Source organism: Barbus barbus (assembly GCF_936440315.1).
Source record: "Barbus barbus genome assembly, chromosome: 2".
Classification (NCBI taxonomy): domain Eukaryota; kingdom Metazoa; phylum Chordata; class Actinopteri; order Cypriniformes; family Cyprinidae; genus Barbus; species Barbus barbus.
In genome coordinates this window covers 4,207,156-4,232,655 of record NC_136730.1, presented here as the reverse complement: position 1 = coordinate 4,232,655, position 25,500 = coordinate 4,207,156, and the positions used below count along the sequence as shown (strand labels likewise).

At 43.9% G+C, this 25,500-nt stretch overlaps 2 protein-coding genes across 2 annotated transcripts; both read right to left on the bottom strand.

The window, feature by feature from the left end:
• Positions 1 to 685: 685 nt before the first annotated feature.
• LOC306888553 (macrophage mannose receptor 1-like) lies at positions 686 to 11,244 on the bottom strand. The gene is made up of 5 exons (XM_079446928.1): positions 11,203 to 11,244; positions 10,997 to 11,035; positions 10,551 to 10,904; positions 2,514 to 2,867; positions 686 to 1,543 (listed from the first exon to the last, which is right to left on the bottom strand). Exons 2-5 carry the CDS (start codon positions 11,031 to 11,033, stop codon positions 1,182 to 1,184), a joined length of 1,107 nt encoding a protein of 368 aa, XP_079303054.1. The 5' UTR covers positions 11,034 to 11,035; positions 11,203 to 11,244; the 3' UTR covers positions 686 to 1,181.
• Positions 11,245 to 15,908: 4,664 nt separating this feature from the next.
• LOC306888609 (L-selectin-like) lies at positions 15,909 to 17,739 on the bottom strand (the record flags this gene model as incomplete). The annotated part of the gene is made up of 2 exons (XM_079447040.1): positions 15,909 to 16,177; positions 17,508 to 17,739. 2 exons carry the CDS (start codon positions 17,737 to 17,739, stop codon positions 15,909 to 15,911), a joined length of 501 nt encoding a protein of 166 aa, XP_079303166.1.
• Between the last annotated feature and the right edge of the window lie 7,761 nt (positions 17,740 to 25,500).

Here is a 25,500-nt window from a genome sequence, read left to right as displayed (position 1 = left end):
TCTAATCTTGGTTTATGGAACAGCCCCCAGAGTAGATTATACAAACGTGGGAGACAAAGAAACTAAAGAAAGGAAACCGAGGCTTACCGATGGCAGGTAGGGCAGTTTAATGAACACAAGGCTGTTATATCACAAAGATCTACCACCAGGAGCACAGGTCTCACTACACCTCTCTCTCTCTCTCTCTCTCTCTCTCTCTCACACACACACACACACACACACACACACTATAAGATCAAACATAAACACTGTCCTGTGTGTCACCATGGTAATTGCACCATGTGGTACTTTAAAACATATAAAAAAAAAAAAAAATCTTACTGTTCATAAACTTTTGACTGGTAGCGTAATTTATAATTTGACTGTGACATCAGAAGAAAATCAGGAAAGAGTCAGGAGACAAAAATATTGGCTGCAGATGAGTTTATTTGAGCTGATGTTCTGTGTTTATCTCATGGTTTTCATCTTTCCTGTTTGGATCAAACACAAGATAAACAATAAGCTATTCATAATTTTTCTCTACCTCATATTGCTGCTATTATATACCCTGTACAACTTTTTTGCACATTATTTTGCACATTCCTCTTAGTACTATTTAAGTCAACAACATACTGACCTGCACATTTATATTTATATTTTTTATCTATCTTTTTATTTTATTCTTTTTATTTTATTTTATTTTTTTCTACTTTTCTTCTCTTAATATTTGTATACTTTATAATTGCACTGTCCTTGGAGCGGACCTGACCTACATTTCACTGCTGGTTATACTCTGTATAATTGTGTATGTGACGAATAAAACTCTTGAAGATATTTTATATCCCTTTTCTATGAATAACCAGATTTCATTCTGCTGACAAACAAAGGAAATATTTCTCAAGAGCTGCTGCTCACAGCATCACATGCAACCAGTCATTTCTAATATATGATTATTGCAAAACAATAAAAGAGACGTAACCACACCAGATATACAGAGAGACTCTTAAAAGACAGACATATATTATGTTAGTATTTTAGACATCTGAAGAATATTAAACATTGCTGTTAAGAGCACATTATCCCACGAAAATTAAAATACAGAAATTAAAAACAGAGTTCTGGCCACATTTAAAGCACAATAATCAAATTTATTCTGAGCAAACATAAAAGAAAATCAAAGAGAAAGAGAATATTCTTCACTCTTAATATCTGCTGCAGATGAAGTTGAGTTGGTGAGATTCAGGAAGGCTGACCCAGCGCTGATCTCCTCCAGACTGAACTGCTCCTTTTCTCTTCTCGAGTTTGCAGTTTTCTGGAGTCGTTCCGTTCCCTGGAGCCCAGTTCTGATAGCACACGATCTCTCCACTCAACCAGAGCCACATGTTCATGACGCAGTAGTTGTGCAAACCCAACCACACCTCCGCAGTAGACGCCCGTTTAACCACGTTCCTCACCTCATGCTGCATCTCTTCTGAATGAACCGAGACCAGATCCACATGATTCTGTCTGCAGTATCTCAGAGCTCCAGACCACGTCAGATTCTCTCTGATCACAATCAGTTTATCTGGAAACCAAACCAAGCACAAGCAGAAACTAGAGAGAGACTGATCAAAAACAACATGCAGAACAAACTCTGTGGATGAATTTGTCATGGCAGACATCCCAGGTGCAGGTCACACTTTATATTAGGTGGCCTTAACTACTATGTCCTTACATCAAACAAATAAGTACAATGTACTTATTGCATTCATACTGTTTTGAAAAACACTTCTGCTGCTATTGAGGTGGGATACGGGTAAGGATAGGGACAGGTTAAGTGGTCTGGGTGGGTTTAAGGGTGGGTCAACAGTGTAATTATAAATGTAATTATATATAGGTATTTAAAAAAAAATAAGTACAATGTAAAAACATGTATGTACACAATTAGTGCATTGTATCAAATGATTAATTTAAATGTAAGTACATAGTAGTCAAGGCCACCTAATATAACGTGGGACCAAAGTGCACATAATGTACTTAAAGTGCTCTATTTCCGCACACTTATTTTGTATTTAATATACTAAAAATGATTATTTATTACTTCTTCAGATATAATTAAGATCAACTAAGTGTACTCAACTGTCCTATTTTGGGACACCATGAACATGAACTAAAATGCGCTTTTAACATACTATCTCTGTATTTAGTCACCACTTGTAGTACACTTGAACCCATCTTCATACACTAATACACTCAAGTGTACTACAAGTGGTGATTAAATGCATTTTTAAATGCAGAGATAGCATGTTAAAAGCACATATTCATATTCATGGTGTACCAAAATAGCACAGTTGAATACACTTAATTGATCTTAAGTTTATCTGAAGAAGTAATAAATAATTTTTTTTAGTATATTAAATACAAAATAAGTGTGCGGAAATAGAGCACTTTAAGAACATTATAGAAGTGCACTTTGTTAACCTGAGATGTAGCGTGAAATTTCAGAGATCTGGAGCTGATGATGGATTGTGTGTGTTTTGTGGGGATCTTCTCACCTTCATGACACACAAAAGGATATAGATTAGTGCAAGAGACGTCAATCCATCGTCCCTGAGAGCCTTGTACAATCACTGTACAGCTTTCAGCACCTCCATAATTATCAGGTTGACCAGTGCTCCAGTATCTGAATGAGGAGTTACTCTGATCTGACCACTGCCATGAGTCTCTGACTCTGAACAGACCGATCCAGACATGTGATCCAGATGAGTGATTATCACTAATGAACTGCTGAACCTGTTGATTCTCATTCTGGTTTCTCACACTGACCAGATCAATGTGATTCTGTCTGCAGTAACTCTGAGCGGCTCTCCAGTTCATCAGCTGATTGACAAAGACGAGTCCTGTGTTCGCTTTAAGAAAAACAAATGGAAAAGATTCATGTTCCTGTTTTTTCTCCTCTTCTTTACTATGCGCCTTTTCATAATAAACGTGTCTACTTACTGGCGCTCACTAAGCAACTTCAAATTAAAAGCCCTAAACAAAAACGCTTAAAATAATTAAATAAACAAGAAATACTAAATTCTCGGCAGCTACAAAATTTAATGGAACCATTAGAAAACCATTAAAATGGAATCCAGAAAATAATGGAAAACAGAATTTGGTAGATAAAACTGTAAAACTCAACTTAAATACAGGGCTCCCACGCAATGTTCTCTCTAAGCTGAGCGCACGCGCGACCGCGCATTTGATTGAATGCCGCCAGTAAAAGGGAAAGAATACCAAGGCTCGGGCAAACCACTCTAGAGCTGATGTTACGACAGAGTTAGAACCTGTTTCACAGAAAGAGCACGATGTGCACCAAATGAGTCGCTGTAGAAACTGAATACTTCAATGGTTGCGGTGCGCTCAACACGAGAGACAACACAAACATAATGACGTGAAATAAAACGCCTCATGTATTAAAGAAGAGTGGCTTGATTAAGTGCTGGAAATAATGGAGGATGGGTAACAAAACTCTGAAACGTACGGTCACACACAAGGGTATTGTACAAACTGTACTTCATAACCATGTTTAGACAGATATAGAAGAATTCATATGTTCACTTTTTTATATTTAACTTACAGATCTCAGCTTAAGTTTTGCTTCAGTTTCTATTCTATTCTATCAGTTTAAATAGTTTGTTTTGATAATATATTATGTTAGGCCTATATTATAGACTCAAAAACAAGGTCAATTATTTATCAGGTGTTTGACTTTGAGTCTCTTGCTCATGAAGGCTGTATTAATTTCAAAAATACAGATAAAACAGTGATACAGTGAAATATTATTGCAATTTCTAATATTGGTTTCCTATTTTAATACCTATACTTTAAAATAGCATTTATTTCTGTGATCAAAGCTGAATTTTCAGCATCATTCCTCCAGTCTTCAGTGTCCCATGATCTTCAGAAATCATTATAATATGCTGATTTATTATCAGTGTTGAAACTTGTGCTGCTTCATATTTATATGGAACATGTGTTCCTTTTTTCTTTAATTCTTTGATTAATAAAAAGTTTAAAAGAACAGCATTTATTCCAAATAGAAATATTTATATTTATATTAAGTCTTTACTATCAATTGTATCCATTTATGTTACAGGGCTGACGAGACGTGAGACGTGCGGATCCATGTGCAAAGCTTTATTTTGAAACATGGTCAAGACAGGCAGGGTCGAATAACCAGCAAACAGGTATGTTGAGGGCAAGACAGAAGAGTGGTCAGTAAACAGGCGTGGTCGACGATCGGCGTACAAATCCAAACAGGGCAAGGCAGAAAGAATAATCCAGGAACACGGGCAAGAATCAGAACACAGGAAAACCACGAGGAAAACTATGAACGGAGAACGCTTTGTAGTGCAGACAGGCTAACAATACTCGGCAGTGAGCAATAGCAAGTCCCAGACTTAAATAGTGAGTGAGTGAGAAATGATAATCAGGTGTGGGTGAGATAATGGTGAACAGCTGTGCGAGTCGTCAGTGCAATGGATTGTGGGAAATGGAGTCCAGTGTGTTGTGAGTGAAAAAGTCAATGTGGTGAACGGGTGACCTCTAGTAGTGGTTGACCGGGAGAGCAAGGACCAGATTCGTGACATAGCCCCCCCCCCCCCAAAGAGCGGCTTCCAGACGCTCCCAAACAATCCAGGAGGGCGGTGGAGCAGAGGCGGAACAGGGGGAGGGACGGAGGGCCAGGCCCGCGAGGAAGTGGGAAGACCGGGGACTGAGGCAGAACCGGCAGAGCAGGAAACCAGGGCGGAGCCAGAGGCCAGGGCGGAGCAGACGGGACCGGAGCCCACCAGGGCGGAGCGGACGGGACCAGAGCCCACCAGGGCGGAGCAGGCGACCACCAGCCCCGAGCAGAGGACCACCACAGGGAGGCAGACAGGGCAGGAACCCATGACAGAGACTGGGATCTGGGGAGAACAAGGACAGAAAACACAGAGAGAGCAGAGACAGACAACACAGAGAGAGCCTTCATGGTCTCAGGAGCCGTGGCAGGGCAGGACGGGACCAGAGCGCACCTGGGTGGAGCAGGAGACCCCCAGAGCCAGACAGCTGACCACCACCGCGGAGCAGACAGAGCCAGAGCCCACCAGTGTGGAGTAGACAGGGCAGAGGATCTCCACGGTAGAGCAGATTGCTCAGGAAGCCATGGCAGGATCAGGGATCTGGGGGAAACAGAGACAGACACCACAGGGAGAACAGAGACAGACAACACAGAGAGAGTCCCCATGGTCCCAGGGGCAGTGATAGGGCAGGTCGAGAGTTCGTAGACGGTCTCAATGGCCGTGGCAGGACAGGACGAGGATTCAAAGGCAGCCTCCATAGCCGTGACTGGGCAGGACGTGGATTCACAGACGGCCTCCATAGCCGTGACTGGGCAAGACAAGGATTCACAGGCGGCCTCCTTAGCCGTGACGGGACAGGGCGTGAGCTCACAGACGGCCTCTTTAGCCGTGACAGGACAGGGTGTGAGTTCACAGACGGCCTCCTTGGCCGTGACAGGACAGGGCGTGAGCTCACAGACGGCCTCTTTAGCCGTGACAGGACAGGGCGAGGGTTCACAGATGGCCTCTTTAGCCGTGACAGGACAGGGCGAGGGTTCACAGACGGCCTCTTTAGCCGTGACAGGACAGGGCGAGGGTTCACAGATGGCCTCTTTAGCCGTGACAGGACAGGGCGAGAGTTCAGGAAAGGTCTCCATGGCCGTGACAGGGCAGACAGTGAGTTCGGGAATGGCCTCCATGACCGTGACAGGGCAGACAGTGAGTTCAGGAACGGTCTCCGTGGCGGGGCAGACAGTGAGTTCAGGAACGGTCTCTGTGGCCGTGACGGGGCAGACAGTGAGTTCAGGAACAGCCTCCGTGGCCGTGACAGGGTAGACCGTGAGTTCAGGAACGGCCTCCATGGCCGTGACAGGGCAGACCATGAGGTCTGGAACGGCCTCCATGGCTGTGACAGGGCAGACCATGAGGTCTGGAACGGCCTCCATGGCTGTGACAGGGCAGACCATGAGGTCAGGAACGGCCTCCGTGGCCGTGACATGAGAACTGGATTCTCGGGATTCGGGAGTAGGTGCCACCACTTCGGGAGGTTCTGCAGCGGAAGCCGCCACCTCTGGAGGCACGGGAGCAGACTCGTGAACAGGAGAGACCTCAGGAACAGACTCGTGGACAGGAGAGGCCTCAGGAGCACAGTGTGCAGCCCACACACTCAAAATGGCGACCGCCATAACGGGAAGCACTGAGGTCAGGGGAACAGTCTCTGTAACAGCCAGGGTTGAGGCCCTGGGAATGCCAGCTACTCGCACCGACGTCAGTGGTGGGTCCATCACACTGGATATCAGAACTCGAAGGACTGACCTTGAATCTGTGGTAACAGCCTCTGGCAGTTTGGTGGAGGCGTGAAGAGACTCTGGCTGGAGCACTGAGGCGTGGTGTGACTCTGGCTGGAGCACTGAGGCGTGGTGTGACTCTGGCTGGAGCACTGAGGCGTGGTGTGACTCTGGCTGGAGCACTGAGGCGTGGTGTGACTCTGGCTGGAGCACTGAGGCGTGGTGTGACTCTGGCTGGAGCACTGAGGCGTGGTGTGACTCTGGCTTGACAGCGATGACGTGAGCAGGCTCTGGCTTGACAGCGATGACGTGAGCAGGCTCTGGCTTGACAGCGATGACGTGAGCAGGCTCTGGCTTGACAGCGATGACGTGAGCAGGCTCTGGCTTGACAGCGGAGACATGAAGGGGTGTTGTGGTTACCGCCATTTTGCGAGTGAGTGTGGTGTTGCGTTCCTCCGAAACACCCACAGTGAATGAAGAGCCCAAACACAGCAAAGCATAGTCCATAAATTGACTGAGTGACGCACGGGGACCCTCACGGATTAACTGTCGTTTGAGTGGCTGATTAATGCCCTCACAAAAAAAATCTATTAGAGCATAGTCCGGCAGGTCAGAAACATAGGCGAGGTCTAAGTACTCCTGTACATAAACCTCGAGCGGTCGCGAGCCCTGCTCGAGGGTTAATAGCATTCGTGCAGAGTCCATACCTGGCCAATGTCTTCTTGAAAAGCCGCTGGATCCTTTTGTGGCCGAGTATTCTGTTACAGGGCTGACGAGACGTGAGACGTGCGGATCCATGTGCAAAGCTTTATTTTGAAACATGGTCAAGACAGGCAGGGTCGAATAACCAGCAAACAGGTATGTTGAGGGCAAGACAGAAGAGTGGTCAGTAAACAGGCGTGGTCGACGATCGGCGTACAAATCCAAACAGGGCAAGGCAGAAAGAATAATCCAGGAACACGGGCAAGAATCAGAACACAGGAAAACCACGAGGAAAACTAGGAACGGAGAACGCTTTGTAGTGCAGACAGGCTAACAATACTCGGCAGTGAGCAATAGCAAGTCCCAGACTTAAATAGTGAGTGAGTGAGAAATGATAATCAGGTGTGGGTGAGATAATGGTGAACAGCTGTGCGAGTCGTCAGTGCAATGGATTGTGGGAAATGGAGTCCAGTGTGTTGTGAGTGAAAAAGTCAATGTGGTGAACGGGTGACCTCTAGTGGTGGTTGACCGGGAGAGCAAGGACCAGATTCGTGACAATTTAACACATCCTTGCTGAATAAAGTTTAACTTTCTTTAAACTTTTTTTAAAGTATCTTTAAAAAAGAAAGAAACATTTCTGACCCCCAAATTTTGAATAGTTTATATTGTAACACAAAATCTCTATTTTGACTAAACACTGTTCTTAACTTTTTATTTTTTTTTAAATATCACAGGTCTCAAAAAATACAGTATAAAAATAAAAAAATCAGTACAACTGTTTCCGACATTGATTAAAAATCAGCATATTAGAATGATTTCTAAAGGATCATGTGACTCTGAAAATACTGCTTTGCTTCACAGGAATTAATTACATTTTAAAGTATATTAAAATAGAAAACCATTATTTTAAATTGCAATAATATTTCACAATATTATATAATGGGATATTTCATATTTCGTAATATTTTATAAAATGGGAAAGTGTCGGTTTAATCCGCTGTGGCCAAGGAATCCGAATTACGTTTGGGTCAAGCCTGTGCCAGGAAATGACCGCGAGGCCTATTGCAACCAAGAGCTTCGAAGGCTGTAGTGTTCAACACCAAGTTCAAATTTATTTTTTATTACAAATCAAATGTGTGTTACGCTGTTGCGTATGTATTAAAATATAACTGATAATTTAAATAAAACGTTTTATTTAATTCAAGTAGCCTACTTGTATATAATTATTTTCTAGGGTTCGAAATTTATACAGATTTGACATTTTCCCCTCATACTTCTGTCGGAATGGGTACGAAGTTGGCATTGAATTGAATTTGAAATGGTATTAAAAAGGTCTTAAAAAGCCTTGAATTTCATTTGGAGGATCCTGGGGCTACCCTGAATATACTCATTTTGCCATTGTTTGCTCCTAAAAACCATTGTTTCATGCAGGAAATTCAAGGCCATGGCCATTGAGGCAGAGGTTAGCTGTGCCTCTTTGGTCCATAACGTAGTTTATGTAGATTTGCGCATGCGCAATCAGTTCTCATGCTGTCTTGAATTATCAACATTGAGGCAGAGACCGAGCTTGCTTCATGTCACGTGATCCACTCGCTCTCACTCAATCCGCACTTCCCGATACTTAGCATCTAGCAGCGCCTAGCGTTGGCTGTAACTCATGAAATTGAGAAATACACCCAACAAAGAGGACTTTTACAACAAAGTAATTGACATCTTTGTCCAGAGGGATAGACGTATGGACGTCGTCTACAAATAAAAATAAGCATCCCCTTTAAAACGTAAACTATTCATTTATTTATTATTTTTTTTAAAACCCTTATATTGGCTTGTGTGTGTTGTCTGATGGTGGGCTATAGGCCTGCTGTGCTCTCTCTTCCATACCCTGGTGCGCCGTCACCTCTGCCACATTTGTACTGTATGTCTATCTGTGCGATTATGGTGCATTTCGTAATAAAATGCTGTTTTGTAGTTCTCGTCGCCAGATGCTCATTGCGTGTCGGTGTGTGCGCCTAGCGCAGTTTGTAGGAGCGAATAAGCTGTTTTTGTACTTTAAAGCTGTACTGCTGACACAATGTTTTCTGACTGTAGCCTATTCAAATCCTGGTGCGCCGTCACCAGACCAATAGCGTGTGTGTGGCTGTCTGTGCACGTTTGCGCGTTTTGAAAGAGTGACTAGGCTGCTTGTCGGTTCGCTGACACCGCGCCGCCTCCCTCTCTTACTGTGTCCCGCACAAAACATTTGTTTGTTGTAGAAGTCATCACAAGATAGATGTGTCCATTCATTAGATTTGATTGTGCATTAGCCTCACATATGACTGACGTTGCTGTATGCATGCAGCGATGTGATGATGCCTGATATGAACTTGTGTTGCTACATTAACTGAATGAATATATGAACATATGCCACATTGATAGGTCACAGCCTACCCATGACAAGATTTCACCGCACGTTACTGGTTTCTAGCATGTTTAGCAAGTGATTAGCATGTTACTAGCATGAATAGCAATGACTATCATGTTATTAGCATGATTAGCAAGTTACTAGCATTCACTGGAGCATTTAGTCATTATCAGTCTCTGGCTGAATGTACTCCTCTAGCTAGCCAAATACGGGTAATAAACACATTAATTACTAATGTAAAAACACTACTACTAAATAACTACTACTACTACTGCTGCTAGTAATAATAATAATAATAATATTGTGCTGGTTTATTTTTCTATTTCCCTTAATCGTTCTTTAGTTATTTGCCTTTAGACTTGTTCTTTTTACTTGTTGCTTTAGTCTTTACCTGGTTTAGTTTTCTGATTTAGTTTTCCACTTCAGTTTTGGTTTTAGTTACTGTCATCTGTCCTGTCATGTGTTGTGGTGTCTCTTGTCTGTTTTAGTCCTGTCCTGTCCTGCAGGCTGAGCTCCCGGGCCGATCACTGACTCTGTAAATCAGCAAGACCTGTTCAGTGTCTGTGAGAGCACGAGTGTTTAGGCTTGTGGTTTATATTCCTGTCAGGCCATCTCTTCTAACCACCGGTCTCGCTCTGCTCTGCCATTACTCCTCAGCAGCCACTCTCTCTCTCTCTCTGTCTCTGAGCCTCATCTCTGCTCGTTGTTTGGACTGTTCACCCCCTCCTCACCTTCTCGTGTCTTATCAGCAGTAGTGGAAATAAAGCCGTACTCACTCATTCTGCATTGAGTCCTCTCTCCCTGACAGTATCACCTCTATAGTTCATGCTGATTATTCTTTTATAAATATTATAGTTTCTCTCTCTGTGTGATTTTATTTTGTTTGGCAATTTTTCTTCTACAGTATGACTTTTTAATTGCAGTTTCCCTCTGTGACAAATAACATAGTGTGACAATAAAAGAAGAATGAATTAAGGCCCTCTAGAAAATATTGTACAGTATATTCTTCATTCATGATCAAATTAAACATTCGTAGTGTTTAGTACTGCATTAAAATTTGGTATATGTTGAATCTATAAATGAAGAGTTGATGTAATTTTAAATAGCTGCACTTACTGTTGTTGCAGATGAAATGCCGTGTATTGCTACAACCCAAATCATGCCATTGTCCATTCAGCATCATAGCACAATCATCTTTGCCATCAGGTTGTCCAGTAGCCCAGTTCAGATAGAGCACAGGTTCACCTGAAGACTGCCATTCATCACGACCCGTCTTCTGCAGCCCAATCCAGACAAACTGAACACCTCCATCATTCAGACTCTTCTTCAGCTCGTTCATGTCGTTCATGTTGTCAACGGTGGCCAGATCTGTGTAATTCTCTCTGCAGTATCTCTGAGCTTCAGTCCAGGTCTTCGTCTCATTTATAAAGTGATACTGACGCTGAACACATTCAGATACGGAGCAGAGAGCTGTGAAAGAGAGGATTTGCTTTAATGCTTTTCATAACAGAATCAAACCTAATGAAACTATAAATCATCAATAAAACTACAAACACACTCACCAACGAGAAGAAGAATGAAATATAAAGTTTGGTCCATTTCTGAGAAAGAAACAAAACTCAAATATTCTTCTGTTCATCTTGGATTAATACATGATTAGGCATTAATAATAATAAATAATATTTTAAATGTTTAAGCAATCATAGACAATATTAACATTTCTGAAGTCCATTTCTACTTAAAAAATGTACCCGTAAGTCATTCTTACTTCAGAGGTTGTGTTTCTGTCCTGATTCTGATGTTTCTGTCTGCAGCTTCAGACTGTGTGATGATTATATCTGCTCTCTTCCGTCATTCAGCGTCACATCATTTGTTTATTACTCTAAAACCCCTTTCACATTTACTTCCTCGATGTTTGTGTATTTGTCCGCTTCTTTCCCCTTATTTGTATATTGACGTCTGTGTCAGTAAGGAATAAGTATATTAATATATTAATGTTATTGGTGGGCTGAGGATCTCCTGCTACATCTCTGTTCAGTCTGATCATTATGTTTGTGCTTCTCTGCTTTGGGCCACTATTAATCTGGTGCTGAAACCATCAACCCACTAATGATCTGACTGACGAGGTTGAGTTAATTAGTGAAGACAGATGATACTGGTCACGAGAGCTTTTAAAATCCCTCCATTTGAGTCTCCATGAAGACCCTGCATTGAAGTGGATATATCTTCTCGTTTGGCTCTGTTCGAAGGCGGTCGCATTTTTCTACCCTCCCTATCCTGAACTTCCCTGCTTGCTCTCTCGTATTGTCTTGTCCTTCTTAAGAGTCTCTCGCTGCACTATTTACAAAACCGAAATTATGGATCTGATCAACTGGTCTCTTAACGCAATTGACACCATTTTCTCGACTAGAAGATCGGGATCTGGAGAACCGGAATGTCCTGCTGGGACGTTTGCTGCTGGCTACATGATGGACGCATGGGAGAGATGGCGGGTCGTGTGTCTGGTGGCTCTCTCCGTGGAGGACATTGAAGACATCTTCTTATTCGGAACAATGATAACTGGGTTTCTGCTGTTTGGATTAGGTCTTGCCCTAAACTATCGGAAAATTAAGGAGACGGGACTGGCTATCCAAAACCTCTCAAGGCTGCCCGTCATGATTGAGGCCGTTGGCAGAGCGGTCGCCTCTGAACAGAGACGATTAACCGCAATATGGATTCGATCACGGCTAAGCTCTCGGCTTTCGAAAGGAAGATTGATGGACAAGGAGATCAGAATGGACAATGAGAATAGCTGTGAAACTGGAAGACAGCTGTTCGCCCAAAGTCAAAACGATCTTATCTCTTTCCGGCTTCCCAAAACAGAACGGCTTGGCAAGGCCGCTCTGGTATCAACTCTCCTGTGAATACTGCAGGGAGATGCTCTTTCTTCCCTCCCCCATCAAACACCTTGTTATTGTCGGGCGCTGGGGCTCTGGCCAAGGTCGTTTCCATGGCAATTGCTATGTCGCACCACAACCTGCGAACTGAGACAACTGGTTTGGAGTACTGGCGCAACGGATTTCAAGGCATACGAACTCACACGAACTTACACATACACACACTCATACGCTCATATATACAGATTGTCATACACCTCCCTACCCCCATCCCACGCCTTCGTCGCTTCATCCCGTCAGTTGATAACGGGTCTGTGTTCGCGCTGTAATGGCTGCAGGCCGGATGGCTGTTTTGTCTGAATTGGATTACTATGCAAGTTATGTTCCTGTGTTGACTGTGCTCTATGCTGAGGTTTTTGTCTGTTCTCACACTGCACTCTCGTTCAGGAGCGTAGTGTGAGGACTATTTTTTTCTCCTCTCTTTCCTCACGTTGTGCTGTGTTCTTCTTCTTTATTGCATTTCGTTGCCTTGTACCTACATGTGCAATGACAATAAATTGAATCCAATCCAATCCAATCATGCATTTATTTAGGTCCATTTATAATGTTAATAAATATTGTTGGACTCATTATCCCAACTGAAATAATATCGTCTTCTGTCATGTCTTATTTTTTTCTGCCTAGATACTTGATTGTGATTGGCTGGAATGCAAACATTAAAACATTGTTACTTTTTAGTATTCTTCTTTTTACTGAAAATTCTTTTTTTCTTTTCATACTCCTGATGATTACTGTATGTTTTTGTTTGTTCAGAAGACATGAACACATTTGCATGTGACATTTGCAAATGACTAAATGCATGTAAACATATCCTCATTCATTTGCTTGAGTCCTCACCACATTTACACCTTCAGGCTGGACTATATTTGCATCTCTGACGACGTGAAACAGGAGAATAAATGTGATACATTGAAATAAGATAAGTTGTCAAAATTATTTTTCCTGTATGTGCAAAATATTGTTTGATTCATTGTTGCTGCTTTGTGGAGTTAAAATGTTATGTGCATTTATTAAATTAGTTATTTGTTTTTGTCATACAGTACCTGCGTGATGATGTCATCACGTGCTTCAGGAGGGGGTTTTTATGAGCTAATTAAATATAATTAGCTCATAAACTGAGCACTAGGCGTTTCAAAAATAAAATGCTGCGCGGGTGTTTTTATATGAATGTATCTTTTAAAAGAACCGTCCGTTTTCTTCAGAAAAGCTTTGATGCCAGTTTTCATTTGGTCTTTCCTGTAATGGCTGATAAAGTAGCGCTTATTTGATTACAGTCGTTACCGGGGAAACAGCTATATATCACGCTCCAACAGCGCCTCCTGCTGGCAGAGAATCAACTTGCATTTGCTAGTCTGCGGGAAACACTGGTGTCTGTCAGCAAACATAAACAAAAAAGCATGCTTCAGAACTGTTTTGAGAAGGTGCTTAAGTTTTGAGCCATGTATTATTACTATGAATTAGGCTACTACTACTACTCTTACTATCTTGTGCCCTGCAATAACCATTTACGCAAACTCTCTTTAGGAAAAAAATAGAAAATCGGCCCAAAAAATCAGCATCATATATCTGCCATAGGCTGTACTGATTTCTAAATATCGGCATTGGCCAGAGAAAAAAAACATTATAGGTCGACTTCTACTGCTGACACTTAAATGAATTGTTTTGCCACTTTTGCACTTGTTATTAAAGTATTTTGAATGCAAAGGGAACCTTTTTTTATTTTTTTTAAATGAGTGTTTATTTGTTATATGTTATGTATGTTTATTAAAAACACGTTTTGTAATAACCAATTGTTCCGGACCTTTGACACTGATGAAAATTCAGATTTGGACCTTTGAATGTAGACTTTGAGAACCCCTGGTATATAGGTTCATATTGTAGCTGCATTGTTGCATCATCGAGTTATTTGGTTGTTAAGGGTAAATACTGATGAGAACACTGTATACTGTTTCAGTGCTTATGTGTTCGTTCTGCAAATCTTTTTTCTGTTTATAAAGTGCATGAGATTTAAGTGTCACCGTTCCACTTGTAAACGCCACACGACTTTTTGGGGCTGGAGCATGTGAACTGTATAAGGAGTGTTTGTTAAATAGCCTGTTTATTGTAGTTGCTTATTTCTTGATGTAAAGTGTTTGAAGTTGTTTACAGCCAGTTATTGCTATGCAAATATTTATGCAAGTGTTATTGTGCCTAACTCTTTTTATGTGCTTATGCTTTCATTATGAACTTCAGTCTTTCAGGGGCTCTACATAAATGGTGAGTGTCATTGATCTTGTCATATTTCATTACATTTCAGTAAGTTGTATCTGTTAGATTTGCAACCAGAGGAAGGTGAAACTGTAAATGTGTGCCAGTTCAGAAGCTGCATCCTTTAAAATCCATGAATTTCATGCATGTTGTTAAACGACACGGTCTAAGGAGGATTTCCTGTTTGTGTCTCAAACTGTTTGTCGCTTAGCAACTGTGTGACACAGAGCTCATTACAGACAGACTGTGATGTACTACAACAGCTCCAAGACTCAGCACCCAAAGAAACACCAGAGCCAGAGCCCTGCTCACCAGACACATCATCCCTCTCTCCAGCATCTCAACTTCTACGCTATGCTTCTCAAAGAAAATGGAGAAATTGTTGTATGCTGGGACCAAACTCTCCCACTCCATTGCTGCAAACCCCCAGATATTAACTAAAAAACTGTGGGCTCCACAACCACCAAAGCATGTGGATCCAGCTCATCTTCCTCCTCTTGTGAGAGCTCTCCAGCCGCTGCCACAACGCCAGGGCCCAAGCCCTCCTCCATCTGCTGTAGGTGAACCAAAAACAACTGATAACTACTCTCAGTGATGTGTGTCGGGCCCCGCTATGATAGCAGCAACATTCACAAATATTTACAGAACAAGCGGGAACCCAGTGTGCCTGTAGCCTCCTCTATTTCTGTTTCATCATGTGATAGAAAGTCTAAGGCCTTCTCAAGCCGTACGGTTGACCCATCTAATCTGCGGCCTATTATGCATCAAACTATGATTGCTGTGGGGACAAAAACTAATGCCATCAAGTTAGCATTTTTAAACATTCACTCACTAAAAAAAACTAAAACTTGCATTACTTGTAATGTGTTACACTGAATATCAATAATATCAGAAAGGTGATTAGCACATCCTCAAGTTAAGCAGAGGTCGGATTTCTTTCGACCACAATTTCAAAAAGAAGATACTATGTCTGATTTTGAAGCAATTGATAGAACATTTTTGGAAGAAATAGTACAGCACCGTAAATCGTCAACCTGCAGAAAAACAGACCCTCAAGAGAACAATTCATACAGTTTACAGTGCAGTCAATAACAGTTATTGTTTTGAACTGTTTGAACTATATTAACAAACATCTGAGCAAAAGATTTCTGCTTTTAACCTTCAGGTGCGACTGCCTGCTGAGTTAGAAATTATTATATGTCAAATTATTGCTTTACAGAGTGATTAATAAATTTAAAGGAACACACAAGCATTTTATCTCTTATATTAAAGGTCTGTGTATCTTTCACTCTTAATATCTGCTGCAGATGAAGTTGAGTTGGTCAGTTTCAGGACGGCTGATCCAGCGCTGATCTCCTCCAGACTGAACTGCTCCAGATCTCACTGTTTCTTCACAGTCCTCCTCTGATGTGCCGTTCCCTGGAGCCCAGTTCTGATAGCACACAGTCTCTCCACTCACCCAGAACCAGATGCCCACAGTGCAGGAGTGACGTAAACCCAACCACACCGCCGCAGTAGACGCCCGTTTAACCACGTTCCTCACACGACGCTGAAGCTCTTCTGAATGAACCGAGACCAGATCCACATGATTCTGTCTGCAGTATCTCAGAGCTCCAGACCACGTCAGATTCTCTCTGATCACAATCAGTTTATCTGGAAACCAAACCAAGCACAAGCAGAAACTAGAGAGTGACTGATCAAAAACAACATGCAGAACAAACTCTGTGGATGAATTTGTCATGTTTTTTGGAAAAAATGCGGGATTTTGACATCAAGATTTCAAAAGCTTGTGGCTTGAAAGGGCTTATATTTAGAAAAATGTTGGGCATGACCGAAAGTTTATGTGGGGTTTAAATATACTCACCTAATTTGCATATTATGATGTCATCAGGGGGGCGGGCCTCTTGAATTTCATAATATTCAGGAAATAGTAGATATTGAATTGATGTTTGAATTTATTTGCATGTTTTTTTTTTTGTTTTGTTTTTTTTTTGTCTTTTTATCCTCATTTTAAATGATCAGAAAAGAGGAAACCAACAATAAAACAGGAGAAAGTACTAAATTATTACTATATTACGGTACATAGTAGTGAAACACGTGAACAGTAGCCTACTTTTTGATGTTCATCAGTAATATTCAGGAAATAATAGATATTGAATGGATGTTTTATTTGCATGTTTGTTTCTTTTTTGTCTTTTTATCCTTATTCCAAATGATCAGGAAAAGAGGAAATCAACAGTAAAACAGGAGAAAGTAGTAAATTATTACTATATTACTGTGCCATAGTAAAATACATGTGCCTATTTTTTGATCAGTTGACCAGCTATCTGCCCATTCAGGTATCTATGAGACACAGTTTGTAGTTCTTGAGAGTATGGTACCTCTCATTGCATGGCACAGCGCACACCTGCCCCACACTGACTGCACCTGTCCTGTCTGCCAGTGGCCAGAATCGGCAAATAAAATTTGCAACACACTACAACTTTTTATTAACCATTTGGCGATTTTCCCAATGTGATTGTGATTCTCACAATTTACGCTATGAACTGAACTGCTTCCTCATCAATGACAGGATAGCTCACTTACTCTGCTATTTCCTCGAACAATTTTGGTCTAGAATTTAAGTACTAGATGTCTGCCATCTAGTGGTAGGGAATACAAATGAGATATTACACCATATTAGGAACTACAGTCTATTTCATGAAGTATGACGTCTTGTCTCAATTTTGCGACTTAGGCGCTTAGGGTTAAGAGATCTGGAGCTGATGACGGATTGTTTGTTTTGTGAAGATCTGCTCACCTTCATGACACACAAAAGGATATATACTGGTGCAAGAGACGTCAATCCATCGTCCCTGAGTGGTCGGCCTGACAGCTGTACAGTTTTCACCAGCTCCATCATTATTAGGTTGACCAGACTTCCAGTATCTGAATGAGGAGTCACTCTGATCTGACCACTGCCATGAGTCTCTGACTCTGAACAGACCGATCCAGATCCATGATCCAGATGAGTTATTATCTCTAATGAACTGCTGAACCTGTTGATTCTCATTCTGGTTTCTCACACTGACCAGATCAGTGTGATTCTGTCTGCAGTAACTCTGAGCGTCTCTCCAATTCATCAGCTGATTGACAAAGACGAGTCCTGTGCTCACTTTAGGAAAAACAAAAGCAATGCTTAATTATTTCTCAAACGCTTAATCCTTTGGCAATGTCATGAGCACATAGTAGAGATTATAATTGAATAGCTTTAATTGTGAGTAATTTGTACCATTACAGTATTTAATATGGACATATGCTGAATAAAAGCAGATAAAAGTGTCAAGTTTGGGTTCTGATGTGCATGTGTATAAATCTAAATATATATGCAAAGCATGAGTCTTCAAAGAAGCAACTTGATCTCATGATAATTCGTATGTATTTTAGGTAAAATGTGGTTCTATAAGATTAAAAAAAAAAGCGTTTTCTCCTACAAGCTGCGACTGACAACAGAACTATAAAAAACAGCAAAACCGCGACATAATTACGAAATGAAACTATTGTATTCATGCGCTGTGATGCAGATCTTCAGAATCTATTCGACTGTGAGGAACAGACCCAAATCCAAGCCTTTATTCATCTCATCCCGAGCAGGAGTCAGCGACCGGAAACAGAAAAGCCCGCGCTAACTGACACGCTCGAATTCAAATGTTTCAAACGACAGGTTTTACTGCAGGATAATCGAACGCTCATTGGCTCTCGCCTGCATTCGTCACAGATTGCCACATGCCGTGTTTCTGGTGAGGTGTGTTTGAATGATGAGAGCACGCGCGCGCCTTCACCAGTTCATTCAAAAATGTATGTTTTGTGCTTGTAAATGTTACGTATTAATATGAGACCAGGCTTGAGAGACAGAAGAAAAAAGTGAGTAAAATAAAAAGAGGTAATTAGAAAATAAATAATTTGTATATAAAGTATCATCAAAACTTGTAAGAAATGTTTTGAGGGGATTTCAAATGAAATTCAAGAAATCAAGTATGATTAAATGTGTCTCAGAAGTTACATCCTCACCCAGCTAGTGTTTATTATTTATTTGTGCCGCTGTACAGTTATGAATTTAATGAGATCTCACATGTAGAGCTGGTAGATTACAATTTAATTTCCTTCTCTTTCTGATTATGTTTTAGTTAACTATAGGTTTGTCAGATATATCTGCCACAACATTAAAAAGATTTACCAGAAAGATGAAGCCAGCCAAACAGAAAAGTATTGCCTCGTTTTGTTTCCAAAGGCAAATACGGTAAATTGACATGAATTATACATGCCCAGCCTGTATGAAATTCTATTTAGACATGTTTGTGATGGCCTTACAGTCTTAATGGTTTAATCAAAGAGAATTAAGTCAGTGGTTCTCAGTAGTACTCGCGCTCCTTCTAGTGGTACACAGAGGAATCACTAAACAGGACAGTTTTTACTGTACATAAAAGTTAAATAAAAACTGTCCTGTTTAGTGATTGAGCAGTTTTCATAGTGTGTTTTAGACACATTTTAATTTAGTCATTAAAGTTATTTTTTATTATTTATTATTATTAACGTATGAAAGCACAGTGCAGTGTTAATATTCAAACTATATTTACAATATTAAAGTGGCTGTAACAATTAATATTCGTATTAGTAATAAAACGAACCAGGTTACGTATGTAACCCAGGTTCCCTGAAGGGAACGAGAGCTGCGTCGGAAGAAGCTATGAGAACGCTCTCAGCGTCATTCCGCTCTGAACATCCTATGTCATCAGTCCAATAGAAGGGCGACGCGTCACGGGCGGGGTGACGTCACGACCAGGAAGTATATAAGCACGTGCGGCGGCGCCCGCGTTAGCTTCATGTCATGAAGCAAGCGCTGGCAGGGATGCCGGAAGTATGGCTTCGAGACGCAGCTCTCGTTCCCTTCAGGGAACCTGGGTTACATACGTAACCTGGTTCGTTCCCTTCCAGGAACGTCGAGCTGCGTCGGAAGACGCTATGGGAACGCTATGCCCACGCCGCCAGACTGACAAGTCCCTGCCTGATGTCAGGACGAGAGAACAGAGGAGCCTGGAGTGGCTCGAATGTCGAGGTCATAGAACCTGGCGAATGTCAGGGGCGTGGACCAACCAGCAGCGTCGCAGATGTCTTGGACAGAGACGCCTGCCCAAAGGGCCTTGGAGGCCGCCATACCTCTGGTTGAGTGCGCTCTGACTCCCAACGGATGGGCAAGCCCAGAGGCCTCGTAAGCAGTATTGACAGCATCCACAATCCACCTGCTAAGAGTGGGCTTCGTAGCAGGAAGACCCCTCTTAGGCGGACAAAAGCAAACCAGCAGCTGGTCCGACTTCCTCCACAGGGCAGCTCTGTGGATGTATGCACCCAGTGCTCGCACTGGGCACACACAGTGGTGCTTTTCCTGGTCGGGCTCCCTGAACGGAGGAGGACAGAAGGCCTGAAGCACGACCGGCTGTGGTACGACCGTCGGAACCTTAGGTACATACCCCGCACGGGGATAGAGGAACACTTTGGCCAAACCGGGCGCAAAGTCAATATGAGATATGAGAACCATACTCGGCCCGGCCAGAACGGTGCTACTAACAGTAGGCTGACCGCGTCCCGGCGCACTCTCGCCAGAACTCCCGGGAGCAGAGCGATCGGGGGGAAGGCGTACAGACGCAGCCTCGGCCACGTCTGTACCATAGCATCCAGACCCAGCGGAGCTGGCGGAGCTAGAGAGAACCAGAGGGGATATTGCGCTGACTCTCGAGTGGCGAAGAGGTCCACCTGTGCCTGGCCAAAAACCTTCCAGATCTGCTTCACCACCTCTGGGGGAAGCATCCATTCCCCGGGCCTCAGCCCCTGTCTCGACAGAACGTCTGCTCCCACATTGAGATGCCCAGGAATATGCACAGCTCTCAGTGATTTGAGCTTGCCCTGGGACCACACAAGGATCTGGTGTGCCAGCTTGTACAAGGGGCGCGAACGCAGACCTCCTTGGTGGTTGATGTAATAGACCACCGTCGTGCTGTCGGTGCGCACCAGCACGTGTTGATCCATTAGGTCCGGGAGGAAGTGCCTGAGCGCACGGAACACAGCTAGGATCTCTAGCTTGTTGATATGCCACGTCAGATGGCAACCACTCCACAGACCGCGGGCAGGGTGGCCACTCATGCCCGCACCCCAGCCGGTGAGGGATGCGTCCGTCGCTAGCGAGACGCGGCGACACGGAGCTCCCAGCACCGGGCCCTGAACCAAGAACTGAGGATCTCTCCACATGTCTAAGGCACGGACACCACGGCGTGACACTTTGACAGCGCGGAGCGAGTCTCCCCTCAAGGAGACCCCCCTGTTCTTGAGCCACCACTGTAGGGGCCTCATGTACAGCAGGCCAGAAGGAATCACGCTGGACGCTGCTGCCATAAGCCCTAGCAGCCTCTGAAACTGCTTGACAGTGAATGGCTGGCCTTCTCGCACTCTCTTGACTGCCGTGCGGATCGACTCGATCCGAGCAGGGGTCAAACGAGCCTGCATCGTGGTCGAAACCCACACTACGCCTAGATAAGTGGTTCTCTGAACTGGAGAAAGCACACTCTTCTTGGCGTTTAGTCTTAACCCCAACTCTTTCATGTGGGCGAGAACGACATCTCGATGCCGAACCGCCAACTGCTCTGATTGAGCGAGAATCAACCAATCGTCGATATAATTGAGTGTGCGGATGCCCTGCAGTTGCAACGGGACCAGTGCCGCATCCACACACTTGGTGAAAGTGCGGGGTGAGAGTGCTAGGCCCAAAGGAAGAACCCGATACTGATACGCTTTGCCCCCGAAAGCGAACCTCAGGAACTTCCTGTGAAGAGGAAGGATGGATATATGGAAGTAGGCATCTTTGAGATCTATCGTGACAAACCAGTCCTCGGACCTGATTTGAGACACAATCTGCCTGATAGTGAGCATCTTGAACTTCAGCTTTCTGACTGAGCAGTTCAGAACGCGCAAATCCAATATGGGCCTCAGCCCCCCATCCTTCTTTGGAACAATGACGTACCGGCTGTAGAAGCCGGCGTGGACTTCGTGAGGCGGAACCAACTCGATGGCTTCCTTCCTCAGCAAAGTGCCGACCTCTTGTTCCATGACCAGAGCCTGCTCGGGGCAGACCGTGGTCACGCAAACCCCGTTGAACGGCGGAGGTGGCCCATCGAACTGGATGGCGTAACCACTCTCTACCGTCCGCAGGACCCAAAGAGATACGTGTGGCAGGTGCTGCCAGGCTGCAGAACGATCTACTAAGGGAATCAGTCTCTCGAGACTGACCTCTGGTGTTAGAGAAGCGGCCAGACCGCTGTCTCGATGCGGCGTACCGGGACAAGACGCGTAATCTGGCGGCTGGGGCGAGTTTCTCAGGCCCGCTAACGTCACAGGCGGAGTAACCTGAGAGCAACACTCGCTGGGACCTGCTGTGCCCTGGAACTGCAGGGTTGACAGACAAATCCCCGGAGGGCACCGAAGGGAGACGGTCACCGTGTACCGCGGTGCAAGCCGCTCCACCCCAGTAGGGGTCGCCCTCCGTAGTCCTGGGGCTCGCCCATCAGGACTTCTTCGTCGAGGACCTCTTGGCCGCCAGGACATCCCTCAGGTCTGCCTTCGGCTTCGAGGTCCTCGATAAAGAGCGCTGCTGCCCTCGGCTCCGCCGCGGGGGAGCGCGAGAGGCGACGCTCTGTTTCTGCGCAGCCCTGTGTGAGGAGCTGGTATGCGGAGGGGACTGCTCCCGCCCAGCAGCCCCAAGAGTTAGAGAGCGGCGGGGGAGAAACCGCTGAAACGCCTCCGCCTGCTTGCGAGCCTCCTGGAATCTGTTGACAACCGAACTCACGGAGTCGCCAAACAGACCAGAAGGCTGAAGCGGGGCGTCCATGAGGCAGACCCTGTCTTTCTCCTTTATCTCCGATAGGGTCAGCCACAAATGCCTCTCCGTCGCCACCATAGCTGCCATGGAGCGGCCGATGGCACGGGCCGACTCCTTGGTGGCGCGGAGGGCAAGATCAGCGGTTCTCCTAAGCTCTGAAACATCTTCTGGCCTAATATCACCGCCCTCGTCTAACTCTCTCAGCAGTTCGGCCTGGTACGCCTGTAACACTGCCATAGTGTGCAGACACGCACCGGCCTGACCTGCTGCCGCATACCCCCTGCCCACTAAGGATGATGTGGTGCGCAGAGGCTTAGTGGGCAGGGTAGGAGCCTTCAGAGCTGACGCCCCCGCGGGTGACAGATAGCTCGCGAGCGTCTGTTCGACCCGGGGCATCGCTCTGTACCCGCGCACGTCCAGCTCCCGCACATTACCGTAGTAATGAGACGCGGGGACGAACGGGCGGGACGAGAATGGTTTAGCCCACGATCTCGACACCTCGATGTGGAGATCGGGGAAAAACGGGAGGCTCCTACGCAGAGGTGGCAGTTTCTCGGGGGGCCAACTGATGTCTAGTTTGGCCACTGCCCGTGTAACCACCTCTAAAAGCTCCTCATACTGGGGCGGAGGCGGCGAACCCTCATCGACGCTCGCCGTCCCAACCTCCTCGGAGGAAGAGAGACGAAGCGTCGAGTCCTCATCTCGGGAGGAAGGAACTGCTTCCTCGAGAGACGGGACACCAGATCTGGCGTATACGGGGAGAGATAGGGACATGCCCGTCTCACCCTCGAAGAGAGCCCTCCGGGTGCGGAGTGTGCGCAGCGAGAGCCGCTCACAATGCGGGCAGTCGGCTCCCTCGAGAGCCGCTGCCGCATGCTCCGCACCCAGGCAGACCACGCACAGATTACGTGTGTCCTCCCCAGTAATGTAGCGTGGGCAAGGACTAACACACAATCTGAAGCGCGATCTGGAATCGCCCCCTGTCTTGGTCTTGCTTTTAAGCATGTCTAGCTTCAAAAAGGACAGACAACACTAAATAAGACTCACAAACAGAGAATAGGACTGACAACATACAGAGCGCTTGCTGAATGACAGAAAGCTAACGCGGGCGCCGCCGCACGTGCTTATATACTTCCTGGTCGTGACGTCACCCCGCCCGTGACGCGTCGCCCTTCTATTGGACTGATGACATAGGATGTTCAGAGCGGAATGACGCTGAGAGCGTTCCCATAGCTTCTTCCGACGCAGCTCGACGTTCCTGGAAGGGAACTGCTTTGTTTTTGACCTGTGCAGAGCTGTATGTTAATAGTTAGGCCTACTGCACTACTGTATTTTAATATCGGTCATTATGGTGGTACTTGGAGAGTCAAATATTTTCTCAGGTGGAACTTGGTATAAAATGTTTGAGAACAGAATAATATATGATGGTGGTCCAATGGTGAGCCTGCAGTGTTGTACATTTCAGTTTGCCTTTGACGCAATGTCATTATGCTTCACAAGAATAGAGTTGGGTCTTGAAAGTTCTAGTTCTTGTAGGCTTTCTTAATATGGATTACAAAAAAGATCTTGTGTGTTATATTTCCACTTGCACTTATCTTAAAGTTTCTGTGGGTTTTTTATAAAGGTGTGTTGATTTATTATTTATATTTATTAATTTATATGTATTTTGTTGTTTTATTAATGATAAACCCGATTCAATTCAAGCTCAAGAACATTCAGCTGATACACCCCTGAAAGTGTTTTTCCCAAATAAATCCAGATGACCGACAGCTCTGGAAGATATGGAAGCCCATTTCCGCCACGTAAGAAAAAAATTCATGCCTCCAAAAGTCGAAATTATGACATACTTAAGTCATAATTACGAGATAAAAAGTCGAAATTATGATTTACTAAATCGAAGTTACGAGATAAAAAGTCGAAATTATGATTTACTAAATCGAAATTACGAGATAAAAAGTCGAAATTATGATTTACTAAATCGAAATTACGAGATAAAAAGTCGAAATTATGACTTTCTTCTGGCTCATCTACACGACAGGACACACGATTATGGAAGGCCAGGTGTAATGATGTGAACACATTAAGTAGTAGCCTATTTTATGTGGGATTTTAAGCATGGTTTGATGATCATTGCCTTAATTAGCGGAACGGCATGGAAAAGTCTGAGCAAACCCACCTTTGAAAGCATTTCAAGCAAAGAATTGCATCCCCCAAGTAACTCACATTACAGAAGTAGGCCTATTGTACGTATATAAAACTAGAATGATCCCGCATCATGTTCAGATTTTAATAATTGACTGGCGCATAAAACGCTCTTTATAGCCTAGGCTATATGGAAAAGTTTGAACACTGTGAAAATGTTGGAATTTGCAGATGTAAGTTATAATAATGATTAGCATGTAACATTTTATGGGGAAACCAACATTTTACTTCATATAGCTACCATAATTCCACAAAAATATTAATTGGGTCAAATTTACTGCATAAATACGTACTGTCATGAAATTGTATTTTATTGTACGTGTTTACTACAGTATGCTTAATAGTAGCTAATAATGTTTATCCATGTTGTTGTGATGTGCAGCCTAGGAAGTATGGTTTAAAAAAAAGAAAACAAAAATACAATCAGAAATTATATATGTAAAAACTATCAATTTCATGTATCTTATTTATTTGTCATCACGATATACAATCATCAATTCAGTTTCGATATCGAACCAAGACGGATTCTCGTTGTGATTTCTATTGTTCGTTCAAAGTCGTACCCCTCACTAGATGGCAACACAGACCGATCTGATAGCAGCTAACATTTATGCTGATAGACGTAACCGGCTTTGTGGTATTATTATATATATCGTTGTCTTCTAGGATGGATGACGTTTATGACTTTATGAAGTCAAGAAACGTTTCAGATGACATCATACAGCGAATGCAACTGGATAAGGTATTCATGAAACTGTTAAATATGTATCACATG

Coding starts and splice junctions, on each gene's coding strand:
- LOC306888553 (XM_079446928.1), bottom strand. CDS start 11,033: ATGGACCAAACTTTATATTTCATTCTTCTTCTCGTTG. Junction 10,905..10,996: donor TTTCATTCTTCTTCTCGTTG/GTGAGTGTGTTT, acceptor TCTCTTTCACAG/CTCTCTGCTCCGTATCTGAA. Junction 2,868..10,550: donor GCATTTCATCTGCAACAACA/GTAAGTGCAGCT, acceptor TTTTTCTTAAAG/CGAACACAGGACTCGTCTTT.